General features: G+C 43.6%; 1 protein-coding gene across 1 annotated transcript in view; it reads right to left on the bottom strand.

The window, feature by feature from the left end:
* Positions 1-25,033, bottom strand: part of LOC119442175 (ecto-NOX disulfide-thiol exchanger 2-like) — a 37,329-nt gene extending 12,296 nt beyond the window's left edge. The window contains exons 1-10 of the mRNA XM_037706936.2: positions 24,767-25,033; positions 24,511-24,646; positions 19,880-20,052; positions 19,059-19,194; positions 17,698-17,904; positions 14,562-14,795; positions 13,585-13,797; positions 7,441-7,547; positions 2,058-2,178; positions 1,315-1,544 (exon numbers count right to left, since the gene is read on the bottom strand). Of these exons, the coding sequence (XP_037562864.1) occupies positions 1,315-1,544; positions 2,058-2,178; positions 7,441-7,547; positions 13,585-13,797; positions 14,562-14,795; positions 17,698-17,904; positions 19,059-19,194; positions 19,880-20,052; positions 24,511-24,646 (1,557 nt within the window). The 5' untranslated portion in view covers positions 24,767-25,033. The remainder of the gene's footprint in view (positions 1-1,314; positions 1,545-2,057; positions 2,179-7,440; positions 7,548-13,584; positions 13,798-14,561; positions 14,796-17,697; positions 17,905-19,058; positions 19,195-19,879; positions 20,053-24,510; positions 24,647-24,766) is intronic.
* Between the last annotated feature and the right edge of the window lie 57 nt (positions 25,034-25,090).

Here is a 25,090-nt window from a genome sequence, read left to right as displayed (position 1 = left end):
GACTGGGACAAATTTTCCTTCAACTGAGAAGCTTTTTGTTATGAGAATCACGCATGGGTTTCCTTTATAGCTTAGTGCTAATGTCGGGTTCATGACAATCATTCTTTTTCAGTAATCTCTCTCCGCCTTTTGAATTTCCACCCAACTGGTTCAATACCCAGACCAGGATGAATTTTTCTCCAACTGCACAACTTTCTCTCCGAGAATACCATACGGGTTGCTCTATAACTTCATGCTACTGTTGGGTCGATGATGATTACTTCCTTTCATATCTCCGCCTTGTGTCTCATTTCTTCAGGCTGCTTTGAAACTATGAAGGAGCACATGGCCGAGCCTTGATATACAGTCGAACAAACTTATTAACAATTTTCAAGTGCCAAGAAAATCCCATTATTATAACTGGGTTGCATGAAAAAAGCAGAGTGGACGAACATTCAAATATTTTAGTTGGACAGAAAGAAGTACAGTCGGCGCTTATAGCATTGCTGGTTTTAACAATATACTCATTTGTAACATTGAGCAGCTGCTGCACTGTGAGCTTTTGTGTGTGTTTTGTTGCCACGTTATCAGTTATAACAATCAAATATGGCTACTGGGTGTGTGCACTAATAGGAAAAAGAATGCAAAATCCTAGAGGGAAAAAAAAAAAAAAAAACCGCCAGCTGCTGTGCCACACTTGCTTTTATGCTGCGCACCTCACACGGCATGCCTTCATTGCATTGCATCACCGGCCTCGCGTGCCCCTCTCCCGTCTCCTTTCCAGCCTCTCGCCAAAGTCCTGAGGCAAAGCGACAAAAGCGTGCAAAGGCAAGTGTGGCTAAACAACTCGTATTTGTTTACTAAGGATTTTGCATTCTTTTGCTTTTCAGCACGCACAGCTAGTAGCCAGATTTACTTGTTATAACCTATAACATGGCATAGAAGCATAGTAGTAAGCGGTTATTTTAACCATAGATCACGTACAAAAGTTTACTGTGCATCTGTTGACTGGCTGCTCATTGTTTATCCGATATATATTGTTAAAACTGGTATAGTTATAAGTTGGCTCGACCGTACTAATAAACACGGATATAATGAATTATCGGATCTAACGAAGTAAATATAAGATGTTTATCGCCAATATCAGCGTGTAATGAATATATGCTTATAATGAATACATATCGGATATAATGAATATATTTTTGTGTAGAATGCGACTTCGTTACGATGTTCGACTGTACCGCGCTGCTCTCTGACCTTCCTTCAGTGCACTGTGACAACATATGGCAGCTGCACTGTGTGTGCCCGCAAGAGAAGCCACAGGAGTCTGCTCACTTTTTCAAGTTCCTGGAAATCCCGTGCGCGCTGCTGCTGAAGGCCCTGCAAGGCTTGCTGGAGCAAGTGCAGCTGCTGGTCTCGCTGCTCTTGCTCAGCCTTGAGAAGCTGCGCCTCGTTGCGATACGCCTCCAGCTGGCACCGGAGGGAGTCGCACTCTTCTTGCAGGGCCAGTCGCGTCGCTGCTGCTGATTCATCTTCTGCGGCCAGAGCAGTGCAGCCATCAACTTCTGCATGCAGCGGGCGTAGCACTGAAGCTTTTCATGAAAATCGGGTATGACAGTGGGGGGCTGTTTTAGCCTTCCATATTAGAAATAACCTAGGAGACAAACGCAAAGCAAAGAGATACTTTCACGGTCTCAGGTTTCACAGTGCAATAATACTCAGCTGCTTCTACTCAAATGGGCATCTTTATTTAACCTATCCGACAGAAACTGTGAGGACTCAAGTACTCAATCAACTGTGACACCTCAGTCACACCAATTCACCAAAAATGTAATCTCCTACAGCCCCCCATGACAAAAGAAAAAAGAAAGTGAGCTAGAGACAGTGGCTATATACCTGCAACCACAGGTGGAGATCAGCCTCAAATTTAGCAAAAATGCTTGCAAAAGAGACCACGAAGGGTTCACAGTGGTGCCTCAATACGTGATGCATGCGGCAGACAACAGCGCTGCTAAGAAAACTCGTGCAGACTGTTTAAATGCAGTGCAACACTGACAAAAACACGAGACTGTCGTTACCTGAGCCACTCTCTGATATCTTGGCTGCCTTTGCAGGTGGCGGCTCGTCCTCATCACTCAGATCCATCTCATCTTCCTGGCGCTTGTCCAACACATCAGCCAAGTGCGCAGACTTGATTTCCTGCAAGGAGGGGCCACAACACGAAATCAAGGGGCAGCCATCTTTATATGAGAATTGCTTCTGTGAGAGCGCAGGTGAGCTTGATACCAGAGCATTTACATCTGCACAATCCTTTATCACACCACGTTGCAGTTCCTGCACCCAGCTCGAGAAAGAATAGATTACGTGTAGTCAGAAGACCTACCCTGGCCGTTCGTAACACAATTACCGTATTTTCCGGTGTATAAATTGCATTCTTTTTTCTGAATTATTCGTCGGTGTGTCTTATAGAACGGTGCCAATTATATACTTTTTTTTTCCCAGAAAAACTGTCGTCTAAATCGGATTCGTTGCTATGGCCACGTGAAGCGTGCTGGGTTGACCTCCTCTGGCAGTTGCTATGGGTTGTGTGCACGCTATGGTGGTACCGGGTTCTTCTCGTGATCGAGAGAAGGACGGAGAAGCAAACGCAAGCGGCGGCAGGCCGACCGCGAGTCGACCCCGAAGTCGTCGCATCTGCAGATCGTTTTTAACATACGGCGCACGCCACTGCGCATACTACACAGTTGCTACCAAAGTACACTTAAGCTCACCCCACCCCCCCTCCTCTCGCACTGCCTTCCCATTTTCCTCCCTTGTGCGCAATTCGGCTCACCGTCGCACGCTTTCACTCGCACATACAGCATACCGTGTGCGGGGTTGATATTATCGCCCTTGAACTTTATATGGAACATCGCGGCGACCACAATGGCGGAATAGCGCCTGGAGTATCCATATCATTGCTATCACAATTATATAGGAAATTGCAGCCATACGCTTGTGTGTTACTTACATTCAGGAAGTGAAACATCACAGTAATTTTTTTTTTAATCGCTTATTGAATGAACAGGTGCGTCTTATACACCGGTGCAACTTATGTACTTTTTTTTTTCTGGATAAACTGCCATTTTGAGGCAGGTGCGACTTATACAAAGGTGCAATTGTAGACCAAAAAGACAGTATATCTAAAACGAGCGCCCCTGAACAAAAGTTTACTGTGGGTACATGTACAATTAGCCTGCACTAAGTAGGTAGCCATACTAATCAATCAATCAATCAAGTTTTATTTTCACCATAGACAATACATTGTTACTGCAAAAATAGGGGGCCAGAGAAAAAAGCTGCATCTGTGCAGCTTGACTCTGCTCTGCTTTTTAGGAAATGACAGGAGGTAGCTTTAAAATTGAGATCAGCAAAGTTCAGGCAAACAAAATTTTAATTTTACTGTAGCTACTAAAATCTTTAAAAGAAATCTCCAAGCATGTGAACTTATGGTTGCAACTGTAATACATGATGCACAAGTGACACCAAGTGAAAAGTTTTAATATTTACCCTCTAACATGTTTGTGCTGATTTATTTCTATATTACTGTAAGCCCCCTTTAGTCAATGCTCTCTCCGTGGGGCCTATAAGATATAACTAACTAAACAACTAAATAAGATTTTGAACATAGGCCTCATTTTATCATCTGTTTTAGTTAATATAGTGGGATATGTTACGGCATATATGTGGTTCTTCTGAAGCCTCTTAGTAAAGTCCACAGAAACCTGTAATCCATAATTAGTTCATGAAACACATGAGTTCTATGAAACAGAGGGGGCACAGTGCTAATTGTGGAGGGGCTATCTGTCTGCCCTCCACAACTTTTTTTCGTTACATATACTTCAAACTGTTTTCTTTAAAGGCCCTTTGCATCTGCATTCTGACTGCAAACGTTCATGAAATGCAAATAAACAATGCAACTAAAGCAGTCGAGCATGCTGTTAGTCAAAACATATCATAGCATCCATCTTATGCACTCTAATTTGCTACAACATGATTAAAAAAGGTCTACGCAATAAGAATGTCACATAAGCACTCCTGCAAATTCTGGCATGCATTACACATTTTTGTTCTCTAGACTAACTTGTGTTCTCACTCAGCAAATGGCATTCAAACTGCTATGCCAAGTGCCCCATCAGTCATAGAACACCATTGAATGTGTCACCAGTTCTTTAAAATTTATTTCGTACAGATATTACAGAAATTGCAATTCCGCCTGTTCAGGTGGATTACTTGAATTGGCCATTACTAGAATGGCAAAGTGCAATTAGTTATTTAATGCAGTTCCACAATTCACATTTTTACTTTGTTTAATGCAAAGCTGCAAAAGCAGAATGGAAGCTGGGCTATGCTGCAGTTGTCTATTTATCAGACATCTCAAGGCTCGCGCCAATTTTGTAATTCTGTCCTGTTGCATTGTTTCACCTATTACTTTCTTCAAAAGCCTCCCTCATACACTGTGGGCCAAAGGTATCCACCTTTGTACCTGGACAACGATTGGGATGTTTTAGGGAACGATCTCAAAACTCCTGTTAGTCTCAGGAGTCATACTAAATGTACTCCCGTTGAGCATTGACCACCTCAAGGCAATGGCAACATATGCTTTAATAGAATTAATTTGAATGTTAATTGCTGGAATTCGTTAATTATAGGGCACGCGACAATTTGTGATGTGAAAAATGCACACTTCTTAGAGTAATCCTGCTGAGCAGGCAGTATTGTGCATTCTGGCATGCAATTCTTTAAAAACCTTTTCAAAATAAAGTGCTCGTCATCCCCAAGCTGCACAGTGAGTCACGAGGAATGCCGCAGTGGTGGGTGGGGGCTCTGAATTTTGACCGCCAGGGGTTCTTTAACATGCACCTAAAGCACGGTACACGAGTGTTTTCAGATTACTCCTCCTTTGGAATGTGGCTGCAGCGGCCGAGAGTTGAACCTGCAGCCTAATGTGCAGCAGCAGGACACAATAGCCATTGCACTGCCATAGCAAACAAACAAATGGTATACCAAGCTGATTAACATAACTAGAAGCTCAAGTAACTGATGAATGTGCCTGACGAATCTGATTGATGCATGATGCAAATAGAGAGGGGGGGGGGGGGGGGGGGCTGTACATTGTGCACCCTTTTCTGCTCTTTAACTTAAATTTAAATTAAATTATGGGGTTTTACGTGCCAAAACCACGATCTGATTATGAGGCACGCCGTAGTGGGGACTCCGGAAATTTTGACCACCTGGGGTTCTTTAACGTGCACCTAAATCTATGTACACAGGTGTTTTCGCATTTCGCCCCCATCGAATTCTCTTTAACTAGCTCTGTTTAAAAGGCACATGATGATAATAAATCTGTACTCTTGTTCGTTGACACAGTGTCTGTGCGCTCTCCTTCGTGTTCGAATGCAATGCAATGCTCAACTGAAATTTACTGCTTTCCATTTTGTAAATAGTTTAGCATCTTTGCATGGACGCCGCCGCAACCTAAGACATCACAGTGTGCCAGTGCTCGAACTTCAAGGTGGTTTGGCCACCTATAGCTTCAGTTTTATGTTGTTTTCTGGCATACCAAGGTTCTGCTTCTGGCAAAAGTCACCTGTTTGCTCCTTCATAAGCGCTCTCTACCAATCTAGTTCAATTAAATATTTTCCTCTATATTTCCCTTGAAGACATAGCCAACACAACTTGATGAATTCACAAAGCCACCACTGACATAGAAACTGCTTCAAAGAGATTATGTGTGTCTTGCTTACAGGCCTGCAGGGCTATTAGCATACATGCAAATACCCAACCATGCACACTCACTGTGAAAGTCAGCACAGGGTAAATGGCCAGAGCTTACCTGATCTAGTTATGCCTTATAGGTCACACAAGGCAAAGCAGCTACTGCAGTGCAAGTGGTGCTTTTAATGTAAGCACATAAGTACACACACGAACACATACACAGAGCTTCATGCTACACACACACAGGGCAGAAGATAACAAACACACACACACACACACACAAGCAAAGATAAAGAAAATCGGTTTCTGACCCCGCGATCTCTCTACTTGATAAAGAAAAATATTGTGCAAAGCGTATAATGTAAATTTACTGTCCATATTGAGCTGACTAATGCCCGTAATAATCGCTATCCAAGTTGATTTTGGGCACAATCCATTGAGGCTTTCATGGCATACAACAGTATATGAGATTCTAAGAGCTACTGAAGAAGTAAACTCTAATGTCCCACTCGATTCAATACATGACCTAACACAGGGACCATACTTGTAAGCATTCTCTGATACCATGCTATGGCGTGAAAGCTCTATCACAGGTGGCCTAATGGCACCATGAATTCAGCTGCCTCCTGACCATCACAATGTAGAGAATATTTCACAACAAGGTGTTTTGCAATACGCAAAGAGCATTAACTATTCTCCATGGCTTAACATTAGCAGCTATCCCACGTTCTGTCTTTCTAGGCCAGACATTTGGACAGATTTTTTTTTTTTTTTTTTTTTTTGTCGCTACAATGGCTGTTTCTAGCCTTTGATTTGCTGGGAAGATAAAAGACAGTGGAAAGAAAGTCACGAGGACTTCTAGGGTAATTTCTGATGAAAGCAATATACTGCAAGAAATCCATGTCCTCACTATTCTGAAACCATCCATGCAAACTGGTGCACATAAGGTTTGCAAGTTCGATTCGATGAACTGCAGAATAAACCAAATTGCTAGAAAGACATAACTGCAGTCTAATGCAGCTTTGCCAAGCATTATCCTTAAATTTCCATACACAGCATGCTTCTGGGTTGCTAAAAGAGTCGGGACTTCTCAAGAGAAACTCAAGGCCTATGACTAGGTGTGTCAGGAGATCATCGGTTGCATTGTTGGTTAGTCACTTTTGGGGATATTTTCACTTTTGCGTGACGTGACATGCAGTGTAGCAAATGCATGGGCAGATGGACATCCTTCCTTCTGGCTTATCCAATGAATGTGCATTGAAAGAGATATCCCCAAAAGTGATTGACTGAAAATGCAGCACCAGGACTGCTTTTTCTCCTACTACAAAGGTCTGTCAATGTCTGTCAAGATATGTCAAACTTTCTGCATGTATTGGTAACCTGGGCTAACATGATATATTATGAGCATGGTGTTAATCCAACGTGCTTCACGTTCACTGATCTGCATCTTATCATCACTCACACTTTTTGAAGCATCTGTCATTCTCAGGCATGATGTGCATCTGTCATGTTTTGAAGCGTGCTTAAACCTTGCCCACCTTTTCATGCTATGGCTGTGTTGCATCCCTTTCTGCATGTGTGCCTTTTGACACTTTCACACTTTCAACCAGTTCAGTTATTTGACCACACTACTGCCAACTGAGGCTTCGCAGACATAGGAAAAATTAGTGTTCAGCATAAACATATAGCTACACGCACGCTTACCTCAGATTGCTTGCGCCAGGTATCAATGTTCTTGCGCTGGGCCTTGGTGAAATGGTCCCAAACCTTCTGATGACTGGCCATGGAAAATACCTTCTCAATTTGTCCCACTAAGCGCCGCAGATCACAAGCAGGGAAATGGTTCATAGATGCCAACCGCAGTTGACAAAGAAGAGCAGGTGGGGATGTTGGGAAGGGTAGGGGGAACAGAGTGAAAATGATGTCATGAGGATAAACAAAGAAAAAAGAATGAAGGCAGAAAGATGGGGAGTAAAGTGGAGCAAAGAGAGAGAGAAAGAGACCAGGTATAAGAGGATTGCAGAAGGGTGTCTACACTTACCATCGCCTTATAAGATAGGAAATTCCAATGACCAACTCTAAATATACTTAAATGTTCCTTTAATCTGTTCTTCTCAACTTCAACTCCAGAACATTCTGCCTAATTATAATTAACTTTATATATTTCAAGATGTTTCTGTTTCATTACTTTAGTGTATGTAATCTTGGTTTTGTATTTTATTCACAGTGTTGTATTTTGCGTTGAATGGTTGTTTTATTGCATTGCCATACATTATATTGTGTGTGTTTATTATAATCATTTTATTCTTTACTGTTAGCTGCTCTGTGTATTTGCTTTTGGAGCCTTTTCTGTATATCAGTAGTAAGTAGCTGACAGTTATAATGAATAAATAATAACAAACAAAGTGGAAGGCAACACAGTCTTTTGATCGAGGTAGTCACAGTGCATCAGTAATGCTCCACAGTGCTTATGAATCAAAACTTTCATAACCTGTCACTCACAGCATCCGCCCAATCACGGCAGAATATAGGCATGCCTCTCAAGCAATTCCCAAAATGTAGGAATGGCTGAGGAGCATTATTTATTTGAAGCACAGTACCTACTCCGGCCAAGAGTCAGTGCTGTGCTGTGCTCAGTGACATGGATGAAGAAATTGTGTGTTAAAGCCTGTTTATGGGAATGCGGGGGAAGAGTGCAGGCACAACATTGGCCTGTTACCCAGGAACAAGACAATGACATGGTATACATGTCAGTTTTACATTAAATTGGCTTTTATGGTACTGCTGCAATTGTTACAACACAAGGTTGAATATGGGTAAAGATGGGTGCTGTGCTTTCATCTTTACCAATCTGTGCTGTGCATAGCTCAGTAGTCTTGTGCTTGCTGTCACCTTCACCCTGTACAAGTTTTGCCCACAGCCATCCCACGTCTTAACAATTGGTAAGCACCAGAAAGACAAGCGGAGCTGTTGACACCTCGCACAATGCTATGCTTAACGTACAGCCACAGGCATTGGTACAATTTCCTCACTTTCAAGGGTGCTCTCAGCTAGAAAACAATAAATGCTTCTGTAATTACGTGGTGAATTCCAGATGTCAATTTCGAGCAACATTTTTCTGTGTCCCCGTATGATGAGAATGTCTGTGTTTGACTTGCTACAAAAGTGCATGTGTTGTTGGTGTACAAAAATACTTACGTTTATTCCTACATTTCATTGATTGAATAAGAGTGCCTTCTCACTGACAAAGAGAAAGCTTTTTCTGTTTCAAAAGGCACCTCGATCCCCACACAATCAGAGAAGCTTACGATAAACAATCACAAAATTTTATGGTACATAAATTTAACAATTAATGTTGGAACAGTGTTGCATAGAGAAGGGCAGGACGGCCCCTGCTTTATAAGTAGTTCACTCTAACAATTATGCAAAAGAGCTAAGATTAAACCAAGAACAAGAGTGCTACTGATCACTCTTGAAAGAAACCTGTTCTCCACCACTTAGAAGCACAGCACCGATCCTCAGCACAATCCAAATCGCAAATGCGTTCTTAAATTAACTCTAGTATTACAGTCGAACCCACTTCTAACGATACCGGTTTTAACAATTTATCAGTTCATAACAATGAGAAGCTGCTACGCTGTCAACTTTTGTATGTTTTCTATGGTGAAATAACCCGCTTCCTACAATGCCCCCAGGCCGCATTATTGGTCATAACAATGAAGCCTGGCCACTGGGTGTCCGTACCAAAAGCTAATAGAATGTGAAATCCTTGAAAAGAAAAATCACCGCCCCTTCCACTCCGTGAAGATGGCCGAACAGCGAAGCTGTGTTAGTTACATCGAGTGTTACATGTGCGTATGTTGCACGTGATGCAATTATGTTGCGAGGTGAGACGAGGCAACGACTTCAGACGCTACTCGACGAGTGTCCAGTTCTCTGGTCTAAACCTGCCGAGCCACCCCCAGAGGCATCGGCTGCAGTCACGGACACTGCGCGTGTTCGGCGCGAACGCGGGGAACGCGGACGGCGTCGGCAGCAGCTCTGTGCATTGCCTCATTGGTGCTGCTACATATTTGCGGTTCTCTCAGTGTGTGTGTGTGTGTGTGTGTGTGTGTGTGTGTGTGTGTGTGTGTGTGTGTGTGTGTGTGTGTGTGTGTGGTGTGTGTGTGTGTGTGCGTGTGTGTGTGTGTGTGTGTGCGCGTGCGTGCGTGCGTGCGTGTGTGTTTCGCATGAGGTTTCTCTCTGTGTTTTGGTGTGCTTTTTTTTTTTTGCATGCAAGTTGTGCTGCCCCTTTTTTGTGCGCCAGTAATGAGAGCAAGTGATGAGCCCATTCATGAGCCAACTCTCACTGAAGCTCACGGTTGGCAGCCTCTTCCTCAGGAGTACGCACTACTCATGGTCTTCCCATAGTCGCATCGCAGCCCAGTTATATGAAAGGGCGCGCTGCACATAAACACGTTCTCTTATACCCATCGCCTCTCCTCCTCGCGCCCAGTGCAGCCTCTCATTGGTTGCCTCTCCTCCTCTCCTGGTCACGTGACCTGTGTGACGCCGGACAGACAGCGAAGGCTCGACTAAGAACAGCTCCGCTGATAAAAAAGAAATTCGAGCTGCTGCGCTGTTTTCCAGCCTTCTCCGCATCACCAGCCTTGCGCGCCTCTCTCCCGTCACCCTTTCCACCCCTCTAAAAACAAATGGGCTGTGCCCATAGCTCTATGCCGCACAACCCTCTGAAACACGAATGGATCGCGCCAACTGCGCTGATAGCCTGATAGCGCTGCCCGGCTGCCAATGGTTTGAGGCACTCAGGCTCGTCTTTGCTGGTTGTGTCAAAGTCGTTCCTGGCCACGTGGTTTCTCCACCTCGTTTGACTCGCCGCCGAAATGGAACACGGCTGATCAGCCTGCTGATCATCAGCAATGCACGACGTTGCTAGTGAAAAGAAAGCGCACTGCTATAGATTTGAAAACGAAGTTCTTCTAGCCGATCGTCGCGAACGTGCCCGAGTCAAATAGCGACAATGGCAGCGATGACACGGTAGGGCAGGCTGCCTCAACGTTGTGCTCGGAGGAGTCCCTGCAGATTATTCAGTCCCTCCGGGGCTTCGTTTTTACGAGGGACCATCCGCTGCACTAAGTGGAGCACCGGGATGCCTTGGAGAAGGATGTCGGCAAGCTTCGCATAAAGCAAGCAAAGCTGATGGACATAGGGTTTTCTCGTGCAAGCCAGTGAGAAGTACGTGGCGAGATGCTTGTGGCGATCTCGCCCCAGCGTTTCTTCTGGACTTCTCAAGCTGAGGGTCTGCCGCGGCAACCTTCTCGCATTTTTTTAGGCCACCAAAGCGATGCCTCGGCGGAGCTTGCATGTCACTTGCCGCCCGTTACCCCGCTTTGCAGTTATAGCAGTGCCATTCCTGAATGCCGACAGCCGCAGCTTGTTACATGCGATCGGAGTGTGGGGGAAGCAGAGTTGAACAGTTAAACGAGTCAACACAATCAGTATCCGGATGGAGGAAGGTGGTGGGGAGGGGCATTGGCCTCCCCGCCATTATAGTTTTCTCACAACAGCTATGCCATCCCTTTATACAGATTTTTTTCACGCAACCCAGTTGTAGCAATTATCGGTTATAACAATGGAATTTTCGTGGCACTCAAATATTGTTATAAGTGGGTTCAACTGCATAGTGCAGGCTGCACACCGAGTGCAACAGTACATGAAAGTTGGTTCGAGCATAGAGAATTAAAGAGCGCACTTGATATACAGACAGACTATACCTACACCAAAAGTCAGTTGTCACAAACCACAAATGCCATTATAACAAGCAATAGATCTGTTGAAATTGTGAGCCTGCAACACAGTAGCCACATGTCCACGCAGCTTTTTGTTTAAAAATATAGTATGATGGGGCGCCTAGCTGAGTTTGCATTCTTTAGGTTCAGTTTATTGGCCTTTTCAGAACTGGGAAACATGCGTGATGCACCGCTTGTGTGAAGACGTCTAAAAAATGTTTAAATGTGACGAGTGTGAAGTCAACGCCTGCAGCAATGAGTGCCACTTTACTGCAGAACCAATACTATACTACACGTCTTGGTTGCGGTTTGAGCTGTTGATAATTCGTTGTCATTATATTCCTGTGTATCATCAAGCAGAATGGTTACAACACCAGCTTTTTTTTTTTTTTTTTTTTGGTGGCTTACTGTACAGAGGGCAGCAAAATTAATTGACAGCAGTGCTGGCTCAGCATTTTTGTGCCTTCTTGTGGTGGTTTTTGTCTTTTGGTAACCTGAAACATTAAGCACTTGCAGCAGCATATGTGGTTTCCAGATGGCCAAACAGGTGTTACATTCTGCAGAGTGCGAAGAACATGTGCAATCGTGTGCATGCCAAACATGTGCTATGTATGTGGATTCTAAGCTAATGGATGCCGCACACAACAGATATGTTAAAGCAAATGGCGCACTTTCAGCTTAGGCAGATCACCTAACTGCATGCAATTTATGCCTAGAACGGTGCATGCTGAATGTTGACTTAGCAATGCATACTCCAAATATGTTGTCTTGTTTGACAACATCAGTGCAATGACAATGCTCCTGTATTTTGCACTTACCTTGCAACAGTTGCAGGTGCCAACATTGCTGAGCTGCCGTGCTACAGAATGCCGATGTCATTTCACGTACTTACAAATTTGGCTGAACAGAGGTGAATTTGTGCAACGTGGCTCACGCAGCAACATTGTACAGTGCTGCCAGAAACATTTAAAAGCTAACTCTTACCTCTTGTTACCAAGAGAAAGGAGCAAGGCCAAAGCATTATACTACAAAGTCATCAGTATTAAGTGCATGGCTAAATAAAGTACAATGGCTTGAAGGATGCCCATATTCCAAGCTGATCACATCAGAACATACATATTGATGCAATGCAGCAGACTGAATAAAGTACAATGGCTTGAAGGATGCTCATATTCTAAGCTGATCACATCAGAACTTGCATTTTGATGCAATGCAGCATCTATAGAAGCGCTTCCTATTGAAAATAATAATGTGGTGCAACATAACTGCAAGAGCATTTGATCAAGCTTGCCATTCCTGAGATGTCAGGGCAATATTGTCAAATTATATTTTTAAGCTAAAACGAACCAATAAAATGCTTCTCCAAGATGTTCAGTAGGACAGATACTGCTCAATTTTAACATGTGCACAGTTCTCCTATCCATGCGGACTGGAAAACGAACAAGTGTGATGACTGATTTTCAGTCTTGTCTAATTTGATTTCAGTTTGAAGTTTGGTTTCATTAGATGCACTGTTTTTAGTTTCATGTCTTTGAAGAAAAGATGTGTCAGAGCTGATTCAATGCAGCACACCGCTCTTACTGAGTAAGCCACATGAGTATGCTCATTTTCATGTAAAGGCAGGAAGTTTTTTAATGACAGAGTTCCATTGGTGTGTGAACCTTTACGAAGGCTGTCCCATTACCGTGCTCCTATCAACCCAACACTTGAAAATTACCACTGTCAAGACAACACAGACATAACTGGTGCATTGTAGTTTGCACAGAACAGGCAGACAGGCAGGGCACTTTTTGTTTTCCATCCAGTAGAAATGACAGTCTATATAACTTGCAGAGAATGGGTGTTTTCCACATCTACCAAGCAAGCCTGGCAAGTATAAATGCCAAATGCATAATATACAAATCAGGCTGCAAATTGCAATCTCTGTGTAAAGTCCTAACACTAACAAGTGAGCACTGAAATGTGAAAAAATCCTTTGTTGTTACCTTAAGTATTCAGGCCACTATAGTGAGTTAACACCATGTGTGAATAAAGAACGACCAGCAAACACACAACTCACATTGGACAAGGATCCCCTGGAGCCTCTGGGCAAATAGGACACGGGCCTTGTCCAGTGCTTCTTGGTGATCCTGCTTCTCTTGGAGTAGGCGGCGGATGTGACCATTGGCTGTCTGCAGCATTGAGTAAAATTGACCTGCGTTGCGCTTGGTGCACTCCCCGCGGTCCAACCACACTGTCAGCACTTGCACTGCCTTCTGGAAGCTTTCGTCCCCTGCAAGATAGTGCACAGCCAGCCAGCCAGCCAGCTTTCTTAACTGCAGGCACAAAAGATAAATAATCAAAAGCTCGTGACTCCATGTGCATGTGCGTGGTTGTCTAACGAGAAGAGATCTTCATTTAATGGTGATCAGTACAATGGAAAATGCTACAAAAATAAAAAAACACGAGACTGTGTTTACCTACTGTATTTGTCTTCTGTGGACTGATCATCATGAGTCATCTTGTCCAGACTGCAAAGTCTGAATGATGACATTAAGCTGCTCTCAAGACTCCATCTATAATTTAGCCTTCCAGGGATGATGCGCAGCTCAGTCGCAATACAGTTACATCATTGTAAGGAGGTCATTCACATGCGTAGACTTTGTAGACATGCATGCCCTGTAGCTGCGACTAAATCACTATAATGTAACAGATATGCCGCTATCTATTAAAGTTCATAATGCAGCTAAAATACTGTTATCTTTGTATGCAGTTCTGTTTAAGGTTTGTTTTCTAGCCATATAGCAACACAGCTAACAAGCATAAAGCCAGGAATATTGGGTCAGTTCAAAGCTTATTTCTTGAACTATACTGTTACCACATTACCCAAGGTGCATTCAGACCACAATGTTTACGAATTCCACATTATTTAAGAAACTCTCTAATGCCAAACTAAAAAAGTGAAGTTGAGAGAAAGAATAAATACAGAAAGCCATGTCCACAAATGTGGACACACATTTTCCAACATAGAGGCACACGTGCCCTGCAGCTGTCTACCTTTGAGACGCTCAGTCAGCTGTTGGGCCTCATGGTCTGAATAATGGACCACTGGCGGCGGTGAAGGCGGCCGCAACCGCTCACGGTCCAACCGCTCCCGGTGGCGCTGTTCACGCTGCAAAGCTCGCTGGCGGCACTCCCATTCGTACTGGTCGTCTCGTGCCTGTGCAAAGTCCACATGCAGCTGTCCAGTGTGGCTGGCCTCCTCTTGGTCTCGAATTTTCATCCGGTACCCTGGAACAGTGAAATCAGCATTAAATAATTATTGGTGAGGTGCACAACCTCGCTGGTGTGGTTGGAGGCGACAAGAAGCCGAGTGAATATGCGAACATGACTATTTCTTTTTCTGTTTCCCCGCAGAAAGCAAACACCCTTCCTTCCACTAAGATGCTTGCAAAAGAAATAAAAATTGAGTAAGAGACTTCCTACACTCAGGCACTAACAAAGACGTTTCAGTATACCTAACAACAAAGTGGACATGAATGTTATCACACAGTGTTATGTACTATCGTATTCAGTATGAGCTGCAAACATGAGCCGTGGCTGGAGTGCTCTACTGGTTGAGTGGCACTAATGTGCGACACTCTCTAGAAAATTGTGAAGAGGGTTTTGCCATTTCACTAATGCACATATCCCCATTCCTTCCATTGTCTTCTTTCTTCGTGGAGCCATAATACAATGGCCCGCCAAGCAGCACAGAATGCTTCATCATGGCAAACCGCCGCCCTAGCTTGGTAACTATTCTTGTTTTTCTCTCTCTCTCTCTTTTGCAGCAAAGATATAAGGTCTGTTCGATTTGCCTACACCACCTTAACCAGTTCACAAGGTGCTGCCTCCTGCCATTCGTTTCAGTGGTGCAGCAATGGTGCCCTCTGAACTATGCCGTTCGTTTCAAAAGGTGCAGGGCTGGTTCACGATTTTGCTGCACGCCCTCTACTGTCAGTGCCAAGTTAGTGCAGACATACAGGTACGAAGCAGCAGCATAGCAGATGACGCAGCACACAAGTGCAAGCACTGTTGAAACCCCGCTTACGCGCATCTGCTGTGTCTACCCAAGTGTGGTGTCACAGAAGCCAATCATCTCAAACTTACGCACTTAGTGCTCATTAGGCGGACAAAACATAACGCCAGCACCCTTTCTGCACCTCAACATTTGATTAGAGTGTTGTGTTGTACCTGCATCGCCTAGTTAAACAACTTGTGAGCTTCTCATGCACCGTTGTGAAATGATTCCCAGTGGTGCAGGTGAATCGAATGGACCTATAGCTGCTTGGCGGGCCAGTTTAGAACCATTGCTCCGCAAAGAAAAGAGACGACAGAAAGCAAAGGGATATGTGCATTCCTGGAATGCCTAAACTCTCTCCACTTTTTTCTCAAGAGCACTACAACTTAGCACCACCAGCTCGACTGGGAGGGAGGTCTAGTCACGGTTTGCACAGTGCAGCTCATAGGGAACGCAATACAGTTGAACCTAGACATACTGAACTCGAACAGGATCGTGAAATAGTTCGTAATATATCAGTAATTTGAAATATAAGATATGCCTATCTGAAACTCATCAGAAAACTTTGCACGTCTTGGACAGTCTCCTGAGAATGTGAAAAGCTGGAATTTACCGGTTCCATGTTCGGAGCCATTCAGTGAAAAGATCAAGTGGCATGCATTTCTTTCGGAGTGCATGTATCGGACTGGGAGGCCTTTCGCATTGCTAAAGAAATGTAGCGATCCTCTTTTTGATTAGAAATGGCCACAGGTAGTATGCTTCCCTGCACAGCAGTGAGTTTTTTCCCGCTATTACTGTTTCACTATATTACACGACTGTGATGCGGTGAAGCTTACTAAAGCACGTATGGCATTATGGAGTGCAAATAAGACCCTTGCTGCTTGAGCTCTCTATCTTTAAGACACGCACCTTGCTCATTTTTCTTCCATGGTATGTACTGCCTTACATATTCAATGCCTTGACAGCGTCTGCCAAAACAGTGCCGTTTCGTCCACATTAATATTTCCGATGATGCAAGAAGGAGAAGCAACCTCGTTAGGAGAAGCGCACTTGCAGGGGTGCAGCGTTCGATATATGCATAGCACAGTGCTATACTTTTGCATGGGATGTCCAAGGGGATGTTACAACTGTTCAATATAAACAATAATTCGATATATCCGGGTTCGAATGTAGTACATACAGCAGGGGAGAACAAATGATATGTGTTGATATACTTTTAAACAGTTGATGTGCGTACTGAAGGAGGAGCCTTTTGCTGTACCCCGTGCTGAATGTAAAAATCAGATTGACAAAAGCTGTCCTACAAAGAACTGCTGACCAGATTGCTGGCCAATCCAGATATCTGGGCACTGATTTGGATCCACCTGGCAATGTAAGAATTTCAATTAAAGCAGGTCTACAACATGATATTGCACAGAAAGAGGAAATACGTCACAGATATAGAAACTGTACACCAAAATTCACATGTATACGAATCACATCATTTCACACTTTCATGCACTTGTGAATTTGCATTTGCCTTGTGCACTCCCTTGTGTAATGGAAACACTTAACGCAACAGACTGATTTTCCCGACTCGCACGTGTGCTTCTCTGCACTAGTTTCACATTTGCCCAACTAGTGGTGGAACTGGTCATCGTTCAAATGAAGACAAAAGTGCTAACCGCACATGCTGGGGCTTGTCTCTTGCACATGGTTACATCATGAAAGCCACGTCTACATTTTCCGTGTCACAATGCAAGCAAACAGTGCTTGTACACGCTGTTTGCAAAAATGACTACGTCGCCATTAGTTGGGTGGACTGCTTTGCAGGATAGCTAGCTTTACAATTATGAAAAGCGCATATTGTTTTAGTGCCTTCCAGCACACGCAGATGATTACTTGATTGCAAAAAAAAAAGTGATGATCAACAAACCATTGAGCCTGAAAATTCTTCTACTTCATTTATGTTGCAATATAACGTTAAGACAATAAGCTCAGGCCTAAATTTGGCAGTCTGTGAAATAGCGAGTCTTCAATGCTAAAAAGTATATATATAAGAGATAGTGCACATTGCATTTATTTCTTGTGCACCAAGAAAAATGTGTGCACTGCACTGGCCAACATGACATTTTTAATTCAGATTGGACTGACCTGAGAGGGCAATGGCACGATCCACTTGCTCTTCTGTCTCAAAGCGGATGTGGCAAAAGTTCTTCTTGCTCATGCGAACGGTGGTGATGGTGCCACAGTGCTGGAAAACCTCTCGCACCAGCTCCTCCGTAGAGCTCTCAGGCAGGCCACCCACAAACACTGTGCGACAGCCTGGAGGTCGATCTCGTGTGGCTGGCGGTGGCATATCTGCACAGTGGAACACATGCCAGCAGTAGACAGACGCTTAATGTGCACCACATTTATGAATACGTGGGCTGTGTTCCATTACTTGCTGTGGAGGGCTAAATCAACTAAGCAGAACAGCGGACATGTTTAGTCTCGTTCTAATTGTGATGAAGCCAGCAAAATAGCTTCACAAAAACAGTATTGTATTCAAAACCATGCAGGATTTTGCTGTCCAAACAAGATGGCGGCTGTGCAGAATGCTTGAAAACTCAATGTTAAAGTCACCTGAGCACAAGAAAATTTAGCACACTTCCATATGCTTATGTATGTGGCGTTGTGCTTTTCGGACGTTCGCACATGCGAAGTGTTCAAATACAACTATAATGCGAGCTCTTTTTCAGCTTTTTCTTCTCAATAGCCCATGTCAACAAGGAAAACACGCCTAGGGTAATGCTTAGTGTAAAGTTTACAAGGAGACAGTCAAGCCTAAATATTGACCATGAAGAGCGAAGATCATTTCAGTGCCAACTTCACTGATTGCATATTCAAATCATCATTTCGCAGCACTCTGGCAAAGCTACTATGGTCATGCAAGGCAGCTTCAAAGATGTGTTACAAGAAAAATTTGGTCAAATAGCATTGTTGGTGCTTCATAACAGCTTAGACTACTTATAATGTAACCATCTATAGTGCAGAACCAGCTATAACGTGGCCTTTTCTGACTCCCATTTACCCTCCCATAGAACTCCATGTATACTTGTACCTCTTATACTGTAGTGCAGCTGCGTGAGACAAAATACCGACTATAATGCGGCTTCCGTTGGAAAATCTCACAAAGCATGGCAGCAAGCGTGCTTCTCAACGAGGTGCGCTGGCTGATGGGAGGGGAGAGCGACGAGGACGATGCAAAGAAGATGTGGAGTAAGCAAACAAGGAAGGAAAAAAAAAAAAAACAGCGGCAGCGTGATGGGGAGCGGGGGGGATTGTGCGGTGGTTATCTAGGCGACGGAGAATCCTTTGCTCTACGGCAGCGGTGCGCACTCCTCACTGAACACGTCTTTAGTTTGCGTGCGCCCGTTGCAATTCGCATCATCGTGAAGCACAGATATTGTGCGCGCGACTAACTTTTGAGGTATAACAAGCCATTCTGAATGCTCGGAAAGGCGAACACTCACTTGGCTTTGGAGGGTACAGGACACAGCTTGGAAACCTCAGCAGCTCCTTCACAGGTGCGTTCGGGCTGAGAACAGTGGCTGGCAGTATTCCGGGCCCAATTTCAGGTGGTGGTCCTAGGAAACCAAACTGTGGGCACTGCGAGGAAATGAAGCGCTTTACAGGGTTCTTGCCAGCTGTTCACTGTTTGGCATGAAATCATGTGCGATACATGTCTGTACATTTCACTTTCCCACAAAAATGTGATCAGGTGAAAGTGTTGTCCAAAGTTTTTGTCCTCTCCATAGAATCTCCAAGTTGTGTAAGAAAAGAAGCAGCATGGCATTTATCGTTCAATTTACTACACTGATTTTCACAGGAGTGACAACAAGGACAACTACAAACAACTTAGTACTCTTAGTGTTGTCTTTCTTGTGACTACCAGCACAGTAAACTGAATGATGTCAGAACATACAAGTAAGCATGTTGGTAATATATATACATATACATATAATATATATATATATATATATAAACAAGCACCTGGGGTGGTCATCAACATCATGGAACACAGCAAATAAAAACGAATGAAATAAAAAAAAGAGAGGGAAATAACCAAATGAACACGTGAAAATTAGAACGCATGAAAGAACCACAAGTTAAGATTTCCATTAGTCGCTTTGTCGGCGCTGCATCATGTCTTGTCCTTCCTCATCTTGTGTTTACACTGCTCTATTCTGTGAACGACATCTTACAGGCTTGCGCAAGCTGATGCCTTATGGAATGGCATTTATGTTTTTGAAAAAAATTGTCAAAGCCATTTTTTATTATTTTTAATGCTTACCTGGCTGTAGCTGGAAACCACTCCCATAAGGGCATGGTCTCCGGGCAGGCCGATAAATGGGGGCACACCCCAGGGTGCAGGACTGCCCATGAGGCTAGCCAATGAGGGGAGGCCAGTGGCTCCTTCAGCCAGACCAGCAGCAAAGCTCCCAAATGTTGCTCCCACAGGACGTCCTATACAGAGTCATGAGAAGAATTTTTCATTGTGAGAGCTGATGGCTGTCATCCAGCTCCTTGGAAGTTTCCTTCACCCCAAAATAAACAAAACCAAAGCAAACATTTACGCATGGTCAAATATGGGTCATCAAAACAGAATTTAATACAAATAAAATAGTCAAGGTAACTAATCAAACATGTATGCTTTTCTATTACCTTTCAAATAGTGAAACACTCGGGCTTACAAAAGTCACCCAATGGTTCTTATAGAGCGCAGCTCTTAGGCATTCATTCTTGCATTTCTCGTCATCCCTTGGCTAACCAAGTGAATGAGCACAGCAAAGTATGAAAGAGCGAACGCGGAGCGCAGCGAAGGATGAAAGACGGCGATAGCGAAGAGAGCGCGAGGAGGAAACCGGAAGAGGAGGGTATGGCGAAAGTGTAAGAAAAGTGCACTGCCACGCAAGACAGGCTCTGCGGCGACGATGGCTAAGAGTCGTCTGTTCAGTGATGACACCAACGATACCATATATAGAAACAAAGCGCTGCATGAGCGGAGGTCTGTCTGCGGCGGCTGCTGTGAATCATGCCCACGCGCTGCCTCTCGCATCACCCGATTAGTGAGGCAGTCACGCCACACTTCGCTCTGTTTGCAACATGCCGCACGAGACCAATTGTCCGCGCCAGCCAGTATATCATGAAATGGAAAGACGTATAAAGCTGCGCTCAAATTTTGCATTAGACAGTATCATAATCGTCGGTGATTTTTCAAAAAATAATGAAGTGAAGCTGCTAAGCATACTGTGATGCGATTGCATTTCTGACTTCTAAATCAACCAGAACATAAGTTGCTATTTATTTCTATACTCACTTAAACTAACTTAGAATGAGTGAAGTTTTGAATCCATCAGAGCAGAGGTTAGTGGCATGGAAATTATAGAGTGAACTAGCACAGAAAGTTCAACATTATCATCACATCATCATCAGTTAGCAAATAACTTTAGCAGAGAGATTATAAATGCAAGTTGTCCTTAATCCTTCACATAAGCCAATGAAATAATGATGAATGAGGATACAAGAACCTTTTTTACCAACTGTCACAGAAAGGCTTCAACTTCATCATAACATCATCATCAGTTAGCAAAGAACTTTAGCAGAAAGATTATAAATACAAGAAGCTTTTTACCAACTGTCACAGAAAGGCTTCAACTTCATCATCACATCATCATCAGTTAGCAAAGAACTTTAGCAGAAAGATTATAAATGCAAGCTGTCTTTAATCCTTCACATGCGTCAAAGAAACAATGATGAGGATACAAGAAACTTTTTTACCTACAGTCACAGAAACAGTATGCCCAGCTGAGGTGCTTCGATTAGCTGGACCACAATTTCTAAATTAATTGAGAGATTCAGGGCATACCAAATTGTGCAAGAAAACAAGCTGCCCTGCATTATATGTGCAAAACAGTTCCCCATGTTTTGTCACTGATTCAGCAAATAAGAGAACAGCTCTTCACTTGCTATGTAGCTTGCATGTATGTTAGGGCATAAATTAATTTTTCTCTACAATGTCTGCCACCAGGGCCGGTATTTTGTAGCGATGCCTTATGACTTATTCTATACTAGTCTTATCATCTGCCGCTCATGGCCGGCTGATCCCGTTGATAAAGCGAGCGGACCATCGCTCTGACCACGGACAAAGCGCGATAAGCGCGAAAAGGCATTATTACCAGAAAGGCATCGCTACAAAATACCGGCCCAGTGCTGTGAAAACCTTCCATATGGAAAAATTAGTGATTGCAGTTGGTCTGGAATTATTTGTGTAAAGAAAAATGAGGTTTCAGTGTCCTTTGATGATGATAAGCTGTTCAAGATGTTTTATACTGATGATACTCAATGATACTCAATGTGGATTACAGTTACTTTGTACTGCTGTTGTTTGAAGCCCAAATTCTTCTATGTATTCAAATCAGATTTGCAAAACATTCTAGAACCACTAGGAAAATTCAATGCTACCTGCTTGTTTCCAACAGTGAACTGAATATGTACCTCAATACTCTATTCATTGCTTCAACCGTCAAAATATTTGCATGCCTGTACAAAGACTGCTTTTTTACAGTTTTGGTGAAGAAGGTGGGTCAGTGGATTTGGCATGTCAATACTGTTTCTCCACATTGCTAACAAATAGTTAACTGCGATCAACACAACAGATCGTGGAACTTTAATGAGCTTTTAACACACTAAATTCTGCATATTCTACAACCTCAGGATTTTTTTATCTGTACTATCAGCATAAATTCAAGGTCAAACATGTGAAAAGCAACTAGCATGCTTTGTTGCAAGTCAATCTTCACCTGCATTTGTAATGGCAACTAAATTTAGGCTCCTAGACATATATTTGAAACTACACAAGTCGTATAAACTGGCTACAGAGCGACTGCCCATTGCAATTGCATGTAACAATCCTGTTCACATTTCAGTTTCTGAATTCCTCTGGACCATTAAATGAGCAATAACTTCATAAGAATTGACAGATTATTCAAAAGTAAAGCTCTCTCATAACTCTTCCCATATAGTACAGATCAAATTCCTGCTCCTTTTAAGCGGGCTGGGTGTTCCTGTTCATCTCAGGTAAAGTACGGTTCACTGCTAAAGGGAGCACCCCAACATGCGGATCTCACTTTGCTGGTGTTCTAGCTCCAAGTTCCGGCTGAACTCAAGTCAATGAACTGTACAAGGGTGGGAAAAGATGCGGCCAGCATCATCAACCACAAATCATCTGCGAATTTAGGCAACTGTACATATTCGAGAGGGAAAAAATTTACATGTGCTCTACTCTCACATGTTTCCCTTAACACTGGACCACACTATACATAAGCTTCTGAGGACACGAGGAATTTGGCAATGTCCTGGAACATTTCGCGCTAGAACAGAATGCTTATGGCGTGAACAAATTCTGCTTTGTGAAAGAAAAGCTTTTGAATATGGGGTTGTTGTGCCAGATATGATGAAAGAAGAAAATTTACCTTTGAATAGGTTGACCTATACCAAAACTGTTGTGCAGCAGTCAACATCACCTGCATATTATTTTCCTAAAGACAAATCCAGAAGCACCGGATACAAAAAGAGGTACAGCAATACAATTTTCATTGATTGTATTCCCACTGCCACTAGTTCTCGCCACTATAGAGAGGTACATATATTTAAGTCCATGGTCATTAACCCTTTTCGTGTTGTGTTTTTTCAGAGGTGACGCACCGCCAGTGTTTCGTTTTTTTTTCTTGGATATTATAAAAGGGACACAATGGTTTATTTTTGGTTATGCAGAAGGGAAAAAATGACACGGATAATGGCAAATGCTCTCTTGGTATGGTCCTAACATTCCTATGTGACGTCAGTGACATGGCTGGACAGAAATGCGAAAACGTACCAGTACGTCAGTGACACTGAAAGGATTAACTTTGGCCCACAGCAGCTTAAAGAAAAAAATGAGAACAAGGCACAAAATTGAAAGCAAAGCGCGTAAACACTGACACGTGTCATCAAGATTGAGAGGCAGCACGATAGAAGAGTGCACCATCTTCTTCTTCTCTTTCATCTCACAATTATTTTTAATTATGTCACTGGAGCATAACTTGCCCAGCTGTGCTAACTACTTATGCAAAGCCCATATGCCGGTGTTTTCAACTACTGTTTGGAGCCAATGATATCTGTAGCACTCAAATGTAGAAGCATTTAAAGATTGTAGGCAAAGAAAACAGATATACTAAACTGTCAGCTTAAAATATATTCATGCCGCAATGATAAAGACAGAATTTCTTTTAATATATATCGAGAACGTTATTAGTAATTTTATTGTTTGCATCCTAAAATATAGTTCATATTGTGGAGCATCTTTAGGACATACCAGTCAGTAAAAACATGTGTAAAATATACATAAACGAAACGCTCCTCATAACGTACGTACGTCTGCTATCAGTATGTTGCACTTTAATCAAACCGACGGAAAAAGAAGAGGAACGAAGAATGCACACAAGGGGGAATTGACCAAATTTACTCACAGCGGTGCAACGTCAATCGGACACGAGTGCTGATCGCGCTTATGCACATGAACAAAAAGGCAATAAGAAAGCACGCGAACTACTGTGCGCGGACACCACCTGGCGACCTCGTAAACAACACGCGCACGGCACGATGCGGACGACTGCAGCTCATGACTACGGTTAAAGCGATCGAAACTCTCCGCCGAGTGTAGAAGTATCGCGCTCTTTATACCTCCGTTATCCGCGGTCTCGGTTGGGTCGTGACACGGGCATGCATACGCTGTAAACAGGCAGGTTTTCGCACGCATTTTCTGACACGTAATCGAGAAAAAAAAATGCATTTGCGTGTTTGGCAGCTAAGGCTCTCAAGCGAGGAATAGAGCCGCCTTTGAACTTGATAGAGACACCGCGTGCGTAAACATGTCAGGCTCACCGAGCCCTTCGGGGGCCACAGTGGTCTTGATTCGTGCCGCAAACTCCAGCGGCGCATCGTTTGTGGCCGGATCCACCGTACTTGAAGGCAGGACCGGGGATCCCCCGCACACCGCCGCTGCTGCCGCCGACATCATCTATAAACAGATATTCAGTAGGCTATTTTAGTGGGGATGGGAAGAAGTGGGGGGTGCGCTCAGCGGGCCGAAAGCCTTTTGTCATCTGCGGACGCATCAGTGCGGGTCAGCGCAGCTTACCTCTATGCGTCTATCAGGCACAACGCAGCGGTTACTCGCGAACGCTTCTAATTCGTGGACCCATCAGAGAGCATGCGAGCGCCTGAAGGTGTTTTCTTGCTTGATCAATATCACTTATGCCAGCAGACGATCAAACGAAGTTGAAAACTAAACTCCCGCAGGAAGCACATCCGATACGCTGGTGTGACCGGCTGCCGCGTGGGAGCGCGCTCTACCACCCAATTTTATTTTAAGAGATTTTTTGAACATAATAAAGCAAACAAAACTGCTGGAAAGTTATTTCGATAAGGCCACAATACATGCATAATATCTTTATGGTATAAA

The sequence above is a fragment of the Dermacentor silvarum genome, chromosome 2 (genome assembly GCF_013339745.2).
Source record: "Dermacentor silvarum isolate Dsil-2018 chromosome 2, BIME_Dsil_1.4, whole genome shotgun sequence".
NCBI classification, from domain to species: Eukaryota; Metazoa; Arthropoda; class Arachnida; order Ixodida; family Ixodidae; genus Dermacentor; species Dermacentor silvarum.
This window is presented reverse-complemented; position numbering and strand designations above follow the sequence as displayed.